This window comes from Aureobasidium melanogenum (genome assembly GCF_000721775.1).
Source record: "Aureobasidium melanogenum CBS 110374 unplaced genomic scaffold scaffold_13, whole genome shotgun sequence".
NCBI lineage: Eukaryota > Fungi > Ascomycota > Dothideomycetes > Dothideales > Saccotheciaceae > Aureobasidium > Aureobasidium melanogenum.
Genome location: NW_024470065.1, coordinates 179089 through 196623, shown reverse-complemented (window position 1 = coordinate 196623; position 17535 = coordinate 179089). Strand labels below are relative to the sequence as shown.

At 49.5% G+C, this 17535-nt stretch overlaps 9 protein-coding genes across 9 annotated transcripts; 4 read left to right on the top strand and 5 right to left on the bottom strand.

Moving 5' to 3' along the window:
• Window positions 1-450: 450 nt before the first annotated feature.
• On the top strand, window positions 451-2103 carry M437DRAFT_85297 (Homogentisate 1,2-dioxygenase; the record flags this gene model as incomplete). Its single annotated transcript, XM_041028270.1, has 3 exons — window positions 451-748; window positions 798-1432; window positions 1486-2103. 3 exons carry the CDS (start codon window positions 451-453, stop codon window positions 2101-2103), a joined length of 1551 nt encoding a protein of 516 aa, XP_040878873.1.
• Window positions 2104-2273: 170 nt separating this feature from the next.
• M437DRAFT_50882 (uncharacterized protein) lies at window positions 2274-3317 on the bottom strand (the record flags this gene model as incomplete). Its single annotated transcript, XM_041022090.1, has 1 exon — window positions 2274-3317. The coding sequence occupies one exon, from the start codon at window positions 3315-3317 to the stop codon at window positions 2274-2276; it is 1044 nt and encodes a 347-aa protein (XP_040878872.1).
• A 797-nt stretch (window positions 3318-4114) lies between these two features.
• M437DRAFT_66805 (carbohydrate esterase family 4 protein) lies at window positions 4115-4978 on the top strand (the record flags this gene model as incomplete). Its single annotated transcript, XM_041024823.1, has 1 exon — window positions 4115-4978. The coding sequence occupies one exon, from the start codon at window positions 4115-4117 to the stop codon at window positions 4976-4978; it is 864 nt and encodes a 287-aa protein (XP_040878871.1).
• Window positions 4979-5050: 72 nt separating this feature from the next.
• On the bottom strand, window positions 5051-8086 carry M437DRAFT_76020 (uncharacterized protein; the record flags this gene model as incomplete). The annotated part of the gene is made up of 8 exons (XM_041026533.1): window positions 5051-6125; window positions 6181-6299; window positions 6348-6398; window positions 6450-6572; window positions 6663-7791; window positions 7846-7900; window positions 7960-7990; window positions 8042-8086. 8 exons carry the CDS (start codon window positions 8084-8086, stop codon window positions 5051-5053), a joined length of 2628 nt encoding a protein of 875 aa, XP_040878870.1.
• A 418-nt stretch (window positions 8087-8504) lies between these two features.
• M437DRAFT_50514 (monooxygenase) lies at window positions 8505-10035 on the bottom strand (the record flags this gene model as incomplete). The annotated part of the gene is made up of 2 exons (XM_041022019.1): window positions 8505-9422; window positions 9478-10035. The coding sequence occupies 2 exons, from the start codon at window positions 10033-10035 to the stop codon at window positions 8505-8507; spliced, it is 1476 nt and encodes a 491-aa protein (XP_040878869.1).
• An 870-nt stretch (window positions 10036-10905) lies between these two features.
• Window positions 10906-11863, top strand: M437DRAFT_50830 (NAD(P)-binding protein; the record flags this gene model as incomplete). Its single annotated transcript, XM_041022082.1, has 3 exons — window positions 10906-11031; window positions 11087-11228; window positions 11277-11863. 3 exons carry the CDS (start codon window positions 10906-10908, stop codon window positions 11861-11863), a joined length of 855 nt encoding a protein of 284 aa, XP_040878868.1.
• Window positions 11864-11883: 20 nt separating this feature from the next.
• On the bottom strand, window positions 11884-13053 carry M437DRAFT_50684 (uncharacterized protein; the record flags this gene model as incomplete). The annotated part of the gene is made up of 1 exon (XM_041022059.1): window positions 11884-13053. The coding sequence occupies one exon, from the start codon at window positions 13051-13053 to the stop codon at window positions 11884-11886; it is 1170 nt and encodes a 389-aa protein (XP_040878867.1).
• Window positions 13054-14130: 1077 nt separating this feature from the next.
• M437DRAFT_85290 (uncharacterized protein) lies at window positions 14131-14571 on the top strand (the record flags this gene model as incomplete). Its single annotated transcript, XM_041028269.1, has 1 exon — window positions 14131-14571. The coding sequence occupies one exon, from the start codon at window positions 14131-14133 to the stop codon at window positions 14569-14571; it is 441 nt and encodes a 146-aa protein (XP_040878866.1).
• Window positions 14572-14905: 334 nt separating this feature from the next.
• On the bottom strand, window positions 14906-17462 carry M437DRAFT_50567 (uncharacterized protein; the record flags this gene model as incomplete). The annotated part of the gene is made up of 3 exons (XM_041022031.1): window positions 14906-15830; window positions 15879-17226; window positions 17285-17462. The coding sequence occupies 3 exons, from the start codon at window positions 17460-17462 to the stop codon at window positions 14906-14908; spliced, it is 2451 nt and encodes an 816-aa protein (XP_040878865.1).
• Between the last annotated feature and the right edge of the window lie 73 nt (window positions 17463-17535).

Below are 17535 nucleotides of genomic sequence, written 5' to 3'. Positions count from 1 at the left end.
GCGTTGAGGACTTCATGAGTGGGTTTGCTGGTCGAGAGAAGGGCATTGGAGGACGAGTCACTGTGGATACCCGGTCTGTATACAGTCTCATTGTACAAAGTCAGCAACATGATTAATTTTTGGTGTAAACATGTTTGCGAGAGTCACAGGAGTGGTCGGTGACGGTGCCCCACTTGATGCTACGAGAGGGGCTGTAGCCCCACAGAGCCGTAACACGGGGATAGCATCACCATCAATGTTGCAAGACGATCAAGGTCGCAACGACTGTAAACATGAAGCCCCACGACTCAATGCCGCCATGACCTGAAAGACCCCGCAGAGCAACCGATGCAACTGCCGTATCTAGATGTGGAACACAAATAGTTATATGGCCCTCGGGCACTCGTCTCATTCTGAGCTCGACACAGCTCTTGTACACAAAGGACTACAGACTCAGTCGAACCCATCACCATGCCAGCACCACTGAAGGAACGCAAGGCCGCCACGGACCCTACCAAGGTCTTCCACTACACAGACTTGCAGCGCAAGAAGCCCACTAGAGAGAATGATCCATACACGTACATGCACGGCTGGAACAACAGACACCAGTCCGAGGTCATTCCCGGCACCTTGCCAGTAGCTCAGAACAACCCTCAGGAAGTCCGTTTTGGTTTGTACACTGAGGGCATCACCTACAGTGCTTTTGCTGCGCCGCGTGCCCACAACTACAGTACATACATGTATCGTGTGCGACCTGCAGCAGCTCACAGTATGTATTTCGCATCCCAATGGCCAAGACCTCATCTGACAATGTTCAGATGGCTACAAGAAGATCGAATCAAAGGCACACATCCAAAACTGCTTCCTCTCCCTCAACCCAGAAGTCGAAACTCTACCCGAACAAGCAGAATGGGGACCTTTCCCTCTCCCCGAGGACTCTGAAAAGATAGATTTTGTCGATGGTCTACACACTTTGGGTGGCTCAGGAGATCCCAACTTGAGAGAAGGCATTGCTCTGTACATCTATACCATCAACGCATCCATGGAGAAGCGAGCATTCTGCAACACAGATGGTGACTTTCTCATCTGCGCTCAACAGGGAATTCTGGACATTCAGACTGAATTTGGCATGATATTTTTGCAGCCTGGAGAGATTTGTGTTATTCAAAGAGGTGTAAGATTCAGAATTGCTCTCGGACCTGGCGTGCAAAAGGCCCGAGGATACATCACGGAAGTCTGGGGCAGCATGTGGGAATTGCCTGATCTGGGACCCCTTGGTGGCCATGGTCTTGCTAACCCAAGAGATTTCTTGTACCCTGTTGCCCATATCGATGATGAGTTGAGTGGTGATTGGGAGGTTGTGAACAAGAACAATGGAAGGTACAATTGCCTGGAGCAGGACCACAGTCCATTCGATCTGGTCGCATGGCATGGCAATGTCGTTCCTTACAAGGTAAAAATCTATCTTGAACAAGGATATTACACAGCCACTAACACAATCCAAAGTACGATCTTACCAAGTTCGCCTCTCAAAACGCAACCAGCATCGACCACACAGATCCCTCCGTCAACACCGTCTTGACCGCCAAATCGCGCGACCCCAACACCCCTCTCGCCGACTTCCTCTGGTTCGGTCCAAGATGGGACGTAGCATCCAACACTTTTCGCCTACCTTACTTCCACAGAAACTCAGCCTCCGAGTTCTTGGCCTGCTTGTATGGCGAAGGTCTCGGCAGAAGCGATGACTTCCAACCTGGCGGCGGCAGTTTCGAAGGCGGCCACACACCACACGGTGGATTTTCCGAGGCCTATGTGGATGAAATGCGCATTCAAGAGAGTGAGCCGAGAAAGATTCTGGAGGGTCAAATGACTATCATGGTGGAGAGTTCGAGGACTTTCTTGTGGACAGAGTATGCGAGGGTTGGTTGTGGTACTATCAACACCCGTGGAACGGATCCGAAGGTTTGGGATACGTTGCCTGATCGCTTCTCGAACAATCCTGAGGCCAAGGCGTTGTTGAAGAGAGTCAAAGAGGACAAGAAGTTGATGGAGGAGAGAAGCAAGGTTTACTATGACGATGCAGCGCTCAAGGAGTTGCTGGACAGCAAGACGAATGGGCACTGAGGGATGTATACTCTGTAATGAAATTGTCTGTGTTGCGTGATAAAATCGAAATGTCTTTGTGATTCAAAGCTTCCATATCTACTACCGAGGAAATCTTCTGCAATGCCAACATTTAGTCATATCATCCAACTGTGAGTCTAGTACAACCCCAAAATAAGGCACAAAGCACTCTATGCGTTTGTCTCCGAGACAGCATTTAAAATCTGCACAATCGAGTCAATCTCCTCTGGCGACGTTCTACCCCATCCACATTCAGTTGCGACGCCAAAATCATTGAGCACCTCAGAAGCAGCCTTGATTCTACGCTGAGTGCCTTCCATATCATCAGTGTGAACAAGACCGAGATAGATGTCTGTCTCACCCCTGACTGCCTGCAGATCCTTTAGCGAAGCAAAATATGCTGCATCATCTCTGTCCTTGGGCACTGGCATGTGGATGTAACCAACACGTCTTTTGGTTTGACCCAGAAGCTCCTTTGCCATGTCGACCATGAAACCCATATCCTTTGGCTGAGTGAAATGCTGGTGACCAATATCACCGTAGCAGAAATGGAAGCCCATGTCGATAGCTGGGCTGACGGCTGCAGTCAACTTAACCCAGCGATCCAAGATGCCTTGCTTGAGAGGAGAGAACCAAGGCTGTACCCAGACACCCTCGAGCAGAGCAAACTCAAGAGGCACATCCCATTGAATGGCCAACTCCTGCTCAGGGATGTTCTTGCTGATATTGTCCAAAGCGCGAAGGATGGCACGCTCGTAGACGGGCTCGATTGCTGTCTTGTAGTCGCCCACGATGAAAGGTGACACAAAGGTCAACGGCGAAGGTAAGCAGACCTGGAACTTGACTTCCTTGGGAATCACTCCTTCCTCCTTCAACTTCTTGAACACTGGATACGACTCGAGAGCTGCAGTGTCGTAATCGGTTGACAAGCCCTCGAGCTTCTCAGCTGCCTCTCTGATTTTCTCCTCTGGCACTGGAGTATCCTCAAACTTGCCATTCTGACCGAATTGACTGATAACCTCTGGATAAGCGCCAAATTTGTACATCTGCCAGCCGATGAAGAAATTGCGTTGGCCTGTCTCGCCATCGGGAATGTACTTCAGACGGCTTCCAAGAGCCGGAGCCATTCTTCGCAGTACATCTTCAGTGTCTGTGCCAGGTACACTGCCAACAAGCAGGACACCACCTTTGACTTGAGATTTTCCAGTAGACATGTTCGTTTGATTTTCTCCTTCTTGAGGTGGACAAGTGGTTCTAAGAAGGAGAGGAGAAGGTGGGATGAAGAGGGGTCCAAGGCAAGAAACTATCGACCTACCGAGTGCGAGGTGCTGGTTGCGAACCGAGCTGCATACCGAGGGTTTGGGTCACCAATTGGGATGATAGATTGATTGCTCTTGCAAAATCTTGGCGGCGCTTCTGAGGAAGAAGCAGCCGAGCAAATAACCACGTGTGAGCGTGCGATACGATACTCATTCGCGCTCGGTGATGCGGACAGATCAGACCTTTATACTTGTGGCTCTCCTGAGGAAGGACGCTCCTCATATCAAGAGTTCTATAATGATCGGCATCGAGCGCGTCGTGGGCGCAAGTGCGGATGGAGCTTTAGCGGCGTTGAGGTTGTCAACTCCTGAACACCACAATTCCTGTCGAGCGTTGAAGTGCCTGAAGACCATGAGAATCTATGGAAGCGTCTCTCTGCTTGATAGACAGTGGCGGCGTGGAAAGCAAGTTACTTAAGCAGACAACCCATCAGGGTTGAGCAAGCAACCAGCAGGTGAGCAGGAAGGCCCCACATTCGGCAGTTCCTACCTGAGACGTCACCACCACAACTTCTCCACCTTCCCATACGGTAGCAACGTCCAAGCAGTCACGCCTCGAAACTGCCTTTCTTGTTGTATGTAATATCTGTATGTTCTGTTGGCCAAGATACCACAGACCTCCAACATTCTGCCAAATCCATCGGCTTCAAAGAGCTCTCTGCTTGTCACACAAACAAATCAGACCATACATCATGAGCACCACTCAACAATATCCTTGGCCAAATGGCAAACGCGCCTGCATCAGCTTGACAATGGACAACATGGGCGAAGCTGCCGATCTCCACCGTGGTCTCTGGCCCAAAGACAAGCCAGTAGGCTCACACTTTTCCGTGACGGAAAAATTGCCCTTGATGCTTGACTTGCTCGACAAATATCACATCCCAGCCACCTATTTTGTCGAAGGCTGGAATTGCCCTGTCTACACAGAGACGATCCAACATGTCCAGAAGCGGGGTCATGAGATTGGGTTCCATGCTTATCAACATGAGGTGTGGAAGAATCTCGATGCGGACACTGAGGTTGGGAATCTGAACAAGAGTGTCGAGGGTGCCGAGGCCATTGGTGTGCATTACAAGGGCTTCAGACCTCCGGGAGGATTGGTGACTGATCGCACACTGGATTTGATGAAGCAAAAGGGCATGAATTACCTTTCTCCAGCAGCCGAGCGTCCAGCTCTGGTCGATGGCGTTGCAATGGTTCCCTTTCAATGGGAGAGCATCGATGCATATTTCTACATGGCTTCCACAGCTGCGTTGAGAAAGGGCAAAGGCGACGCTGAGGAGCCACTATCACCACAAGTCTTGAAGGATCGTCTGTTCAAGAGGATAGACGAGGTGGTAGCAGAGGGTGGATATTTAGCTTTGTTGTTCCATCCTTTCTTACAGACCGAAGACGAAAAGTTGAAGGTCATGGAAGAAGTACTCGAACATATCGTGAGCAAGAAAGAAGAGGCCTGGATAGCTCAGTGCAAGGATGTCGCAGACTGGATTCAGAAAAACCCAGAGGCATTTGGCAGCGATCCTGGCTGGGACAAGGCAGAGTGGAAGAAGAACTAAAACCCAACGCACATGCACGTAGTGTCTTGTACATTCACATCAATCATTCATAATTACAGCACTATTCACTTCTCAGAGGGATTCTTCCAACACATCAGACATGATATGCAAGATCCGTGACAACGTCCGTGGCTTCCACGTTCCAATTCCATCCATCAAATGTGCAAAGTCCAATAGCGTACGTCTCGCAGTTTGAAACCCACTGGTAGCCACAACGCCATTTATCGAAACTGGGCCACCAGCTTCAATAAAGGTGCGAGTCACGTTAGAAGCATGAGAAGACTCGAACATCAAATCTGGGCTGTTTCCAGGGGAACTTTCCACCATGCCTGCGTTTCCGACGACAGTCCAGTCGACATCATCCATCAACTCGTACGGTAGACGTGTGCTGTCAGCTTCGTTCTCGGGTACGGTGAAGAGATACAAGCCAAGGATAAGAGCAGAGCAGAATAGAGCTGACATCGAGTTGAGCGTAATGCTTTCCGAAACCTTGCGATTACTGAGCAGTTTAAAAGACTGTGCAGCATGTACACAAGCACGACGCGCGGAGGACGTGCGAGCCCAGTCTTCCACATCTGCAAGAGCTTTGCCGGCTGGACCAGCACCTGCTCGACCTGCTGCGAGCTCAAAAATCTGCATGTTGGAATTCAAGGTCAAGCACAAATTGTGCCATAAAAGGAGAGAATTGAGGTCCGCGGTCTTTGCCGAGCCTGTGATCACAGGTGCAAGCGCTAGTGTTGTCTGCACCAGAGATCGTGCTCTTAGATCGTCTTGATATGTCTCCCATGGTATAAGATGGTCATGTCTGTCCCATTCATCCGTAGGCAGGAAGTGTCGGTGTTGAGCATCACATACGCATAGCTTGATGGCTGAAAGTAGAGTGTACTGGCCGGGAGCGTCCAAAGAAGGGTCGAGTAATATAACGGGGTCCAATGCTCCTTCGAGATTGAAAGTCCTAGGCTTGATCATCGGCATGGATATTCTCTTTCCCATCTGTTGCAGCTGAATCCACCGCTGCGCGGACTCTGCACGGAACAGAATGTCATCGCATGGAAGGCATATCTGAAGTGTCTCTGGACGTATCGCCGGACTGACAGAAGAATTTGCGGAGAACCACCAGTCGGTGGTTAGCAATGCTGCGATAAGCCTATCAAGCTCGTGGTTAGTAGTGACAACGACAAGATATGCGAGCTTGTTTTCACCTTTTGGCACTCTCGATGCGAGCCCATGTCAGCCATCGCGCACTTTCATCACCAATGTTAATGATCATCTCTCCAACGTCGACATCATCGAGGCAAAATAGCCCCTGCTTCTGTGCTGTCTGTAGGTCGGTCAGTTGAGCACTCTGGCTTGTCCTTTCGTCACTCACGGCTATCAAGGTCGCGTAAAGAGTTTGCGACTGCGCCAAACGGTCTTTGTCCTACAAGTTTTGTCAGCACTCAGATCATACGAGGCAAGACAATGATCCTACTCCTGAGAGAGCAGCTAGACACAATGTCAAGAAGCCAGCTGCGAATATGGCCAAACGCGCATGGGGAGCTGAGGGAGTGATTGCGTTAAGTGCTAAATCATTATGTACTTTTCGTAATAAGTTCTGTTCGATGTTAGTATGATACACTTGACAAAAAACCGACGCTGATGTGCGACAATACTCAAGCAAATTGATGCAAAATGGGAAACTTACTGTAAAAGCATTCGAAATGAAGTTGCCGCCATTGCTAGATTCCAATGCACTGAGCCCGAGCATACACATGGCATAAAGTAAAGGAAGTGGGGTATTGGACGCATCAAAAGACGGAACATGAATGAAAGGAGCGATTGGATGGAAACGGCGGAAGTAATGATCCAGGCATATCTCCAAGACCTCTGCAGGAGGAAAGTTTCCAGGTCGCTTTGTTGAAGAATCTCCGGAGTGCAGTACATGTGCACCAAATTCAGCCTCTAATCGAGAGCGCAATGCCGAGTCCACACCCCAGCGACTTTCTGACTTCTCTCGAGTCTGTGGCGCACCAACCGAAAACAAGTTCGGCCCCGAGCTGCGCACAATGTCGGACCAGATTGATGGAACCAGATGATGAGTACCATTGTTTTTGGCTAGCCAACAATTTTCAACTCGTGCAAATCGCTCATTTGGTATGTTTCCTGTTGATGCGGTGTCGCTGGTCTCCGACGTCGCAGCTCTGTGCATAGGTGGAGGCGCTGGCTCGTATTTGTTATCAGATGTGTAGGGGGTGCTGGTTATATCAGGCAGAGTCATAGCACCATATCCCAGATCATTATCTGCTTGTGCCAGCCAGAATTGTAACATGTCTTGAGATTGACCTGGAGAATTGATAGGTAGGCCTCCCACTCCGAACGACCCAGACATTAAACCGTCCATGTGAGCATGATCCATGGGCACTAGCTGTGGGTCGTATGTATGAGATGCCATAGCGGGTGTTGCTACGTTTGATGTAAATTCTTGTACTGGGGTAAATTCGGTTCCAGCATAGTTTTGCGATGGAGTGAGTTGAGGTATATGACCATGTTGTTGTGGGCTCATGTTATACTGAGGATGTAAGAGAGGTATGTCCGGCATAGACATGTGACGAGAGTGTGCCATGTTTGCATCACTGTAGGACTGCTGTTGAACGAAACTTTGCCCCTCCGGACGGCTGAATGAGGTGTGCTGATTCATGCCTTCCTCTAGAATTGGAACCATAGATCCATTTGAGGGTGACGCTCTAGCGATCCCGGCCATCGAGTTCGCTGAATCTCCACGATCATCGGACGTTTGTTGATTGTGTAATTTGCTGTGTCGGAAGAGCACATCACTGTGTAGAAGCGTCAACACGGCAGTCGCGTCTCATCGACTTTTGTCGACGTACCTCCGCGAGAAGCGCTTTTTACATGTCACACACTCATAAGGTCGCTCCTTCGTATCTGATCACAGTTGTCAGATATACCATGACAACAACCATTTGATTTTGTCTAGAACTCACGAGATCTCTGATGCCGCAAATAATGCTCGGCCTGCTATTCTGTTAGTAAGACGCGTAGACACGTTGATTTCTGCATTCGGACCTTGGTGAAATTTCGATCGCATATCGAACATCTTCGCAAAACCATACCTCGCACGCTGGGACTACGCTCTCAGGCTTCTCGGCCCACAATCGGGGTTGCTTTGCGGCTTGAGAAGTGGATGGACCCCGCTCCCCGCTTTGATCGCCCTGACTGGTCTCTCGGTGAGACTCGAATTGTTCTGAATGAGTCAACACCGTATGCGGGTCACTACACGGTTTCGAGAGGGAGCAATCAAGGCTTCAACAAAGGACACAGGTTGATTGAGCGAAACAGAAGCGGCGAGTCTAAGGTGAAGTTCGAAAGTGGCAGCGGACTTTACGGGGTCGATCGGCCCGAAGTTGCGGAGAGATCTTCTTGGTTGTGATTGGTTCATTCGAGTCATTTATCAGCCATAATTATACGTATTTACTAAGACAACAAAAAGGAGCAGGCTGAACAGCAATTAAACATGCAGATCCAAAATCTACGTGGAGATCCTTGAAAATTGCATGTCGTGTGTGATGCTGCCAAACTTCATCTCCCAAAGATCTCTCATGTAATTTGAGCGCGGAAGCCAGGGTGCTTTGTTGCCGGCTTTGGGAAGATTGCCCTCTGCCTTAACAATGTATGTAGAGCTTAGGTCCAGAACTGATCGGTCTTGCAGACCAGTGTTCTTGTCCACTCGGGGCACCGCTTGCGACAAGCCGTTCTTCTCCATGTGGTTCAAGAGGCGTGTTACGAACTGCGCGGTTGCGTCCGAGCCAAGAGTCCAAGATGCATTAGTATAACCAATTACAATGGCAGCATTGGGAATATCTTCAATCATGGCACCTTTCCAGAGATGTTTCTGCGATATTTCAAGAGGTTCATTGTCAACAGACAATTTGGCACCTCCCGCCATGATAAGCTTCAATCCGGTAGCGGTGACGATTATGTCGGGGTTCAAGACGCGATCAGAGCCTTCCAGATGGATACTCTTCTCTGTCACTTGCTTTATTTGAGCTGTGACAACCTCGGCCTGTCCATCTTTGATGGCTTGATAGAAGTCTCCGTCTGGTGAGGCGCATAGTCTTTGGTCCCATGGTCCATAGCTTGGATCAAAATTGGGTTTTATGGGATAGCCTTCTGGAAGTTTTGACGCGGCTCCCTTTTGCAGAAGCCTTCTGGCACGATCCGGGAAGGCTTTGCAGAACTTGAAGAAGAGGAACGGCAGGATCAAGAACTGGAAACGCCTGAGTTTGTATGTCCAACTGACAGGTAAAAACCTGGCGGGCCAGTATGAGAGGTGATCCCGCTGTGGCACTGCTGCAATATAGGTCGGGCTTCGCTGTAGCATGATCACCTTGTTTGTCTTCTTGGCTATGTTAGGAAGGAGAGTCACAGCAGTAGCACCGCTACCGACCTTGAAGCGAACTTTTGTCAGTAAAATTACGGTATCAATGCAGGAAGTCACTTACAATAACCACGTCTTTGTTGGTGTAATCTAAGTCCTCTGGCCAGAACTGCGGGTGAACAACTTTTCCTTGAAAGTTTTCAATCCCAGGAATCTTAGCAGGCATAGCTTCATTGAAATCATAATATCCTGTACAGAATACAACGAAGCGAGAGCGCAAATTTTTCTGACCCTCTGGTGCTTCGACTTCAAAACTCCAATTCTGTTGATCCGTGGACCAATTCGCCGAAAGAAGTTTGTGGCGATAGTGAATGTGTTTATCGATGCCGAAAGTGTTTGCAGCATCAGTCAAGTATTCCTTGATAGATGCTCCGTCTGCCATTGTGCGATACTCCTTCCATGGGAAAAATTCAAAGCCGAATGTGTACATATCAGAATCGCTGCGAATGCCAGGATAACGGAACAGATCCCAGGTACCGCCGAGCGAGTCTCGAGCCTCAATGATCGCATATGACTGGTTAGGTGATTGCTCCTGCAGTCGATATGCCACATTGATGCCCGATATACCAGCACCAATGATCAGGCAGTCATAAAAGTTTGGATTATCGTTCTTTGTAGCCATGGTAGTGGAAGAAACCTTTCAGAGGCTACTGTATGGGAGTGGCGAGAATGTTCCAAGAATAGGAACTGTCTGTGTACTGGGATAGGTGAAGACACGACAAGATTGAGGACAATGTCCAGGTCCTGATATATGTCTCCCAAGTCGATGTGTAGACCCCAATGGACAGCCGTTTATGTGTTGGTCATAGGGTCTGTTCGAGGGGTAGTCCTTACATCCAAACCTTGTTTGCGACCGTTGAACGTGCCGAGGATCTCGGAGTTTGACTGACGACATCTCCCAAGACATCTCTCAAAACATCTCTCAAAGAAAACCAACTTGCGAATACGTGCATACGATGTGTGACTTCAAGTCATGTTTACACAAACTAGATGGCTGACAGGTGACATTAGTATATTGGACAAAGTCCGAAGAGCAGTATATTGGAGATGTGCCTCCAGGGTTCTTGCTGGCTGCTGAGCTGACTTGCCTACAGCATTGCAATGCTTCTGATGTAGTTCATCACGAATGATATCAAGATAAAGCATAATTGCAGACATTCGGATATGATTTCAAGATGGAGTGAATTGAGGTGAATGCGAGCGAGGGAGAGCACACGAGCAAGAACTTCCCCACTTTTGCAATTCGTCCAAGGCGTTGATCTTGTAGATCTTTCTTGGATCGACTTCCTTTCATTCAGAGACTTGGAACAACGTACGAGCAACAACGAGAATGGCCTCGGCAGTCAGCTTGATCAAGGCATGGACGTTCACGCACGAGGGTTACCCAGATGCTCTTCGCAGATCAGCTCTGGCATCACCCCCAAGACCAGCGCCGACGGAGCTTCATGTCCGAGTTCATGCAGCAGCACTCAATCCTGTGGATATCCAGTTGATGAACTTTCCGGTCTGGAAGTATCTTCCTAGCCCCTGGATATCTCCTGATAAGGGTATCGGTGAAGACTTTTCTGGTATTGTTGAAGCCGCTGGCAAAGACAGCGGTTTTGATGTAGGCGACGAAGTGGGTCACTGCACATTACTAAAGCTATAAACCTAGATGTTGATGCACTTGAAAGGTCTACGGCATCACATTCACGCTGACAGGCGGCACACTCCAAGAAGTCATTGCTATCAACACAAAATCGAGCGTCGTAGTCAAAAAGCCTAAAGAGATGAGCTGGGAACAGGCTGCTGCATTGCCATTGGTGTGGTTAACAGGTATCTTGACTTTCCATCATGGAACTACAAACTTGCTAACAGATGAAGCACGCACAACAATCGCTCATGTCGAATCTCATATCAAGAGCAGTGGTCGTTTGACTGTTCTAGGTGGAAGCTCCGCTGTAGGCACGTATGTGCTCCAACTTGCCAGTCAGCGAGGATGGGAAGTGCTCACCACATGCTCCTCCCGAAACACCGAATTTGTGAAGTCCATGGGAGCAACGTCTGTCGTCGACTACAATACGGATGACGTGGCACAGGCTGTCCGAGATTTCGGTCCAGCAGCCATCATCGACTGTGTTGGCGGAACTTCATGCATAGGTCTAGCAAAAAGGTACGTTACCATTGTAGGAGACAAAACTGGTCGCGACAGCATGGGTGGCGCAGCAATATATCTGTGGAACCCCAAGATGGTCATTCGAACGTTGCTCGGGAAGATGAATTTAGGGGCAAGCTACGATTGTGTCAACCTCGAATTTCGCAAAGAGTGGCTAGAGGAGACGTTGAATCTCGACCGTAGCAAAATCATCATCGACAGCACATGGGGCTTTGATCAGGTGAAGGAAGCTTTCGCAAAGCTAAACACTGGACGAGCAAGAGGGAAGGTAGTAGTAAAGGTTTGCTTGAAATAAAGTTGTGTATCATCTATCATTTATTCGACCTTAACGTTCATGTCGTTTGGATCGATATCAACTGAGCCCTCGAGCTTCTTGCCCTGGAGCACAGCCTTCATGAGAGTTTCTAGCCGTGTCACGGCCTCTTCGTCAATCTGATAGTGCACAACAAGGCGACCACCTCCCAGCCTCAAACCAACCTTTTCACCGGCTGCAATGAAGTCTGGGACGCTGATCCCAGCAGCATCAAGATCCAGCCAACACATGTTGGTCTCGACAGGATTCGACGTCTTACCGCCTAGCTTTTCCCACATGGCAGCAATCTGGCGTGCTCTGTCATGGCTGGCAGCCAACTTGCCTCCCAGATATGTGTCTTCGACAGCGACACGAGCAGCGGCAGTGACGACACCTGCTTGACGCAAGCCGCCTCCAATGCTCTTTCTGATCCAACGTGCTCTCTCGCGGAACTGCTTTGTTCCCACAATGATACTGCCAATGGGTGCGCCTAGGCCTTTGCTGAAACAGAGCGAAATGGAATCGAAACACGCACAATAGTCTTTCAGGGAGCCAGCACCCGAAGCAACGGCCTCCCACAGTCTAGCACCATCAAGGTGCATCAGGATACCGTTCTCTTTCGCCCAGGCACTAATGCGTTGAAACTCTTGAAGAGGAGTAACGATGCCATTGAGGGTATTCTCCAGACTGAGGACTTTTGTAGGACAAGCGTGGATATCATTGCTTAATACAGCGTACTTCTTGATATCTTCCAGGGTCAAGTATTTGTTGTTTGCGGGTACGACGGCCTGGATCATAGCACCGCACATGCTGGCGACACCACCAGCCTCCCACTGAACAATGTGGGAGCGATGGTCGGTGAGGACAGCATGAGGCGGGGCCAAGAGCTGTGTGCGCAAGGCGACTTGGTTGCCCATGGTGCCGGACAAGACAAAGAGAGCAGCCTCCTTGCCCGTCAAGTCGGCAATGAAGGATTCCAGGTCGTTGGACGTCGGGTCTTCCATAAAGACATCGTCTTGGAGGGTTGTAGCGGCGATTGCTTCGAGCATGCGAGTCGTCGGGCGGGTCATGACATCGGAGCGGAAGTCGAAGGCGGCGCCTCCAGGAGCCGACCAGTTGTTGACCTTGGTATGGCCATTGCTGAGATGGTTTGCGGCCTTCTCGACGCCTTCTTGTGTGGTAGCAGCTGCCATGTTTCTTCGCTGCGTAAGAGCCAGACAAGCTCGAGAGCTGTTGTGCAGAGTGGAACGTATTGTCGAGGAACGGACAGAGTGTATACCTAGACGTATACTGGGAATTGTCAAGGGCATCTCGCCCGAAAAGTTGATCTCTCTCTTACATTATCTCTGCTTGCCCATGACCTGCCCCTCATTGTCTTGCTGATTAGGAAGGTCCCACAGTCCCACGGCTATTCATGCCGCCAAGCTTCGAATCCCCACCCCAGTCGACCTCAAGGTAGCACCTGCCTTGATTTCAACCACACATCCTTGGGACTCTTCTCTCCTTTCAATGCCATCCAACCGTCTGGGAACTACCTGGCCTTGCACTCGAGACTATTAGGCCTTGGATCAGTCAACTTGTGATACCTGACGACTGTTCTGACGCTTATAGAGTAGGATGCCTTGTGCTCGAGTTCACAAACGGCACTTGTGTCTTTGTTGACAGCTCTGAATTACCATTGATGATACCACTAGCTTCTTGAGAGGTGCACAAAGAATTTGGAAAGATTCATGGCCATCTTGCTATGGATTCCAAGTTGACTCTCTTGTGTTACTACATGTTACAGATACCAAACGGTGGACCACTTGAATCCTCCCAGACAGCCTGTTTCTAATTCGGTCCGCTGGTTATCTGTTTGTAAACCTCAGTCACACCACAAGTAGCCTGCAGCATCATCTCAAGTGCAATCCACACTCGGTCATCACACTGATTCACTGTGTACATGTGAAATCCTGCACTAGACCCTATTCTTGTGATCCCTTTATCACACCATACGGCTCCTTGCAGTGATTGCTGCGGATGAGTACTCCCTTGGTCAGTGCCTTGATTTATGTCAAGAGGTTGCACATAGAGGTTTCGTAAGATGAGCCAAGGCAGGAGCTTTCGAGATATAAGAGCGTCGGTCTTGCACAAATTGCCAATTGTTTGTTCAGCCCATCGGCCACCGTATCAGCCACAGAACATCTTTCAAGAATCAATCCCTCTGCTGATATCTCCATCATATCTATCCGCACTTCATCCTACCAGAGCACCTGTCTCCAAACGCCATCATGCACTTCTTTGCCTATGCTGTAACCAGCCTTCTCGCTTACGCCACTTCCGCATCGGCAACCTTTGCGCAGGTCAACAACAACTGCCCTGTCCCCGTTTGGATCACCATCACAAACGCCACACAACAGCCCAGCCAGTATGCCATCCCCATCGACGGAGAATACATACAGGGACGAAGCGGTGTCGGCGTTGCCTTCGGATTGAGCAAGACATCGGCATACTTCTCTCCTAATACTCCAAAGTTTACCCTCGGGTTCACCGACTCTCCTTCAGACTCTCTTCTCTACTGGTCTGTCATCAATGCTGATGGTGATCCTTTCGCTGGCGAGCCTTGGCGCGTCTCGCTGTCTGATCCTAGCTGTGCTCCTCTGACTGCCTATGATGGGGGCATGGTCCACGCTTGTAGCATCTTGGCCAACCTTACCGTCACTCTGTGCTAGACGCCAGAAGTGTTGCCGGTTCTTGGAGACTGGCGTTGGTACCATGTGCCGACTGGACTGTTGAAGATCTTGTACTTTTCTTTTGGATGGCTAGGCTATCTGTTCGTCTGAGCTGCAGCTTGGGCACCTCAGTGATTGGATCGTCAGCTCATTTACTTGACAATATGCATTATCTCGTCGATTCACACTCCTTTTGCCCTTCCTGTATCCAAGCATGGAATATCGAATAGTTTTTGGACCTGAGATCACAACGGCGGAGATGTGCACGGGCAGTTGTGTGTTTTCATTTGGAGTCCGCACCCTAGTAGTACAAGCGATCATATATACCGGTACATCATCTGCGCCTCTTTCTGAACAGTATCAAGAGTGCATACGCCAGCATTCGGTAGACCGTGCCAATGACAAAGATCAGAGCCAAATCTTTGCCAAATTCACTCAGACTGAACCCGACGGTTTGAGTGGCAAGTTCAACATCCCATAGGTAGGCCATCGGACTGACCATCTTTGTCCAATAAGCTTCGGTAAACCAAACACCAGGGCTCAATCTCCAGAACCACTCCATATGCCATTCCTTGACTTTTGATAACGGAGGCGCCACACCTCCGAGTACTCCAAGAACCAGACTGAGCAAGACAGCCAGCAGGGGTCCATCCTCTCGTTTCACTAACATGGAAACCAAGCTACTCAAACCATAGATGGCATAAAAGTAGACCAAGTTCGCCGCATACATGTCTTGGAAACTGATCAGAGGGGTTGCAAGAACGCCAATCATGACTGTATAGTGAAGAGCAGCAACGGTGATGCGAGGGAATGTGCTCAACACTTTGCCGACATAATATGCACTCTTACTGTGACCACTAGAAGATTCTCGCTGGAACATGAGGACTTCTTCGCCAAAGACCCAGACTCCTGGTGCGGAAGAAGCCAATCCGATGGCCATGGCAGATAACAGACCAAGCTGAGGAGCTGATTTGTAATCAACAGCACTAGACATTTGAGTGAACGGTGGGTGATATATGCCTGAGAAGAGGGATCCTTTGGAAGAATATGCTGAAAGACCAATGACCAGTCCTGCAAGCGTAGCAACAAAAATTTCAAAGAAGAAACTCGTGCGGTTGCGGACTTGCTGAAGCAAAGCACGTTTGGTACAATAATAGACCTGAGCGTACCATGAAGCTCCTCGAGTCTTCATAGTCTCGTGTAGTGACTGATCGTGCTCCAAGGTCGATTGCATGGAACTTGACGACAACCTCGGATTGCTCTGGGCACCTACGACAACTGACAGTCGCTTGTTGGACTTCCCAAACTGACCTCTTTCGTACCAGAACTTGATGAGCAGATCAGTGTCACTGCCAAACTTCTCGGCCTCGGACGAATATTGCTTGCCATTGCCAGTAATCACGTCCATTATGATGTCTGCAGGATTGCTTCGCAGAGGGAACTTGTAGCCCAGATCTTCGAAGTAGGGGACCACGTCCTCAGTTGCGCCCGCGTAAACCTGGCTGCCTTTTGCGAGCAACAATAGTTGATCAAAAGCCACAAAGATGTCTTCGCGAGGCTGGTGGACAATGGCGATAACAGTGACGCCTAGTCGAGAAATAGCCTTCAAGAGTCGCATTATCGAAGCTGCGGAAGTTGCATCTAGTCCACTTGTTGGCTCGTCCAGGAAAATCGCCAGAGGAGCTGCTGCAAGCTCGATTCCCACGCTAACTCGCTTGCGCTGGCCTCCGGAAATGACCGGTTTTCTGGCATCGCCAACTAGGGAATTCTGGACGTGTGTGAGTGAAAGACAGGCAATTAACGAATCCACGTAATCTTGGATAGCTCTGTCGTTCCACGAAGAAGGTAATCTCATTCGTGCAGAGTGCAAGATGTTCTCCCGAACAGTGAGTTCTGGAAAAACGATGTCATCTTGGGGAACCATCCCAATCAATTTCTTGTACTTCTTCATGTCTTTCACGACTCCGTTGATCTTGAGAGAACCAGCGCTCGATTTTCCTCGTATCAGTGCATTCACGAGAGTCGACTTTCCTGCGCCTGATCCCCCCATGATACCAGTCATGGTTCCTCTAGGTATGGAACCAGTGATGTTGAGTAGAATTTCCAGGTTCTGACGAGTCTTGAACGATAAACCCTCGAAATCAAAAGATAAGCCCAGCTCTTTCGTTTGTGTGGCACGAGAAAGATAGATCAAAAACTTCTGCATAGCGAAATCTTGAGAACAATCATCAACGTCAGTAATGTCCGAGGCATTCGACGTCGATCTGGCACGTGTAGTCGGTGTCAATAAGGCCGGAGAAGCTGGTACCGTGGTAGGAGGTGAGACCTCGGATATTGAGACTGAATAGCGAGGTGACATGTTCAAGCCTCGTAGTGCCTCTCGATCGTCTTCTGTAACTTTCATGTCGACGCTGGAATACTTTGGCTTTCTGCGCTTTCGCCACTTGGAGTAAGCCAGCCCTGCGACCAGCACACAAAGTAGGATGAAATCAATGACGACGACGACATAGAGGGGCAATAGGGGAATCTGGTGAGCGCTCGCCCAGGGGCAGTATGCGCCTGTGTCACATTTTATGGGCTCAAAACTGCCCTGAGGACAGAAAGTACCCGCTTCGCAGGGGATGCGAGTTTTTCCTCCGGGTGGGCAGTAGGAACCTGCCATAGCTAGTTAGTACTCAATGTGATTCTACCTGAGTTAGACGCGGCTAGATACCTCCAGGGCAGATCAGGGGTTCCAAGGCGCCCTGGGGAAAAGGGCAAGTCTCTTGATTGGCACGTAAGACCGCACATTGCCAGGTTGGTGGGCACATTTGCGGTGGGTGCTGATCATTGGAGTTTGGGCCTAAATTGGTGAGCCGGGGCTTGTATTGAAACCTTGTCTTTGACAGCATACAGTAGAAACCTAGCAGACAAGTATCATTGTTTGCCAAAGCGATGGGAAGCGAGCCCGGGTTGTAACAGCCT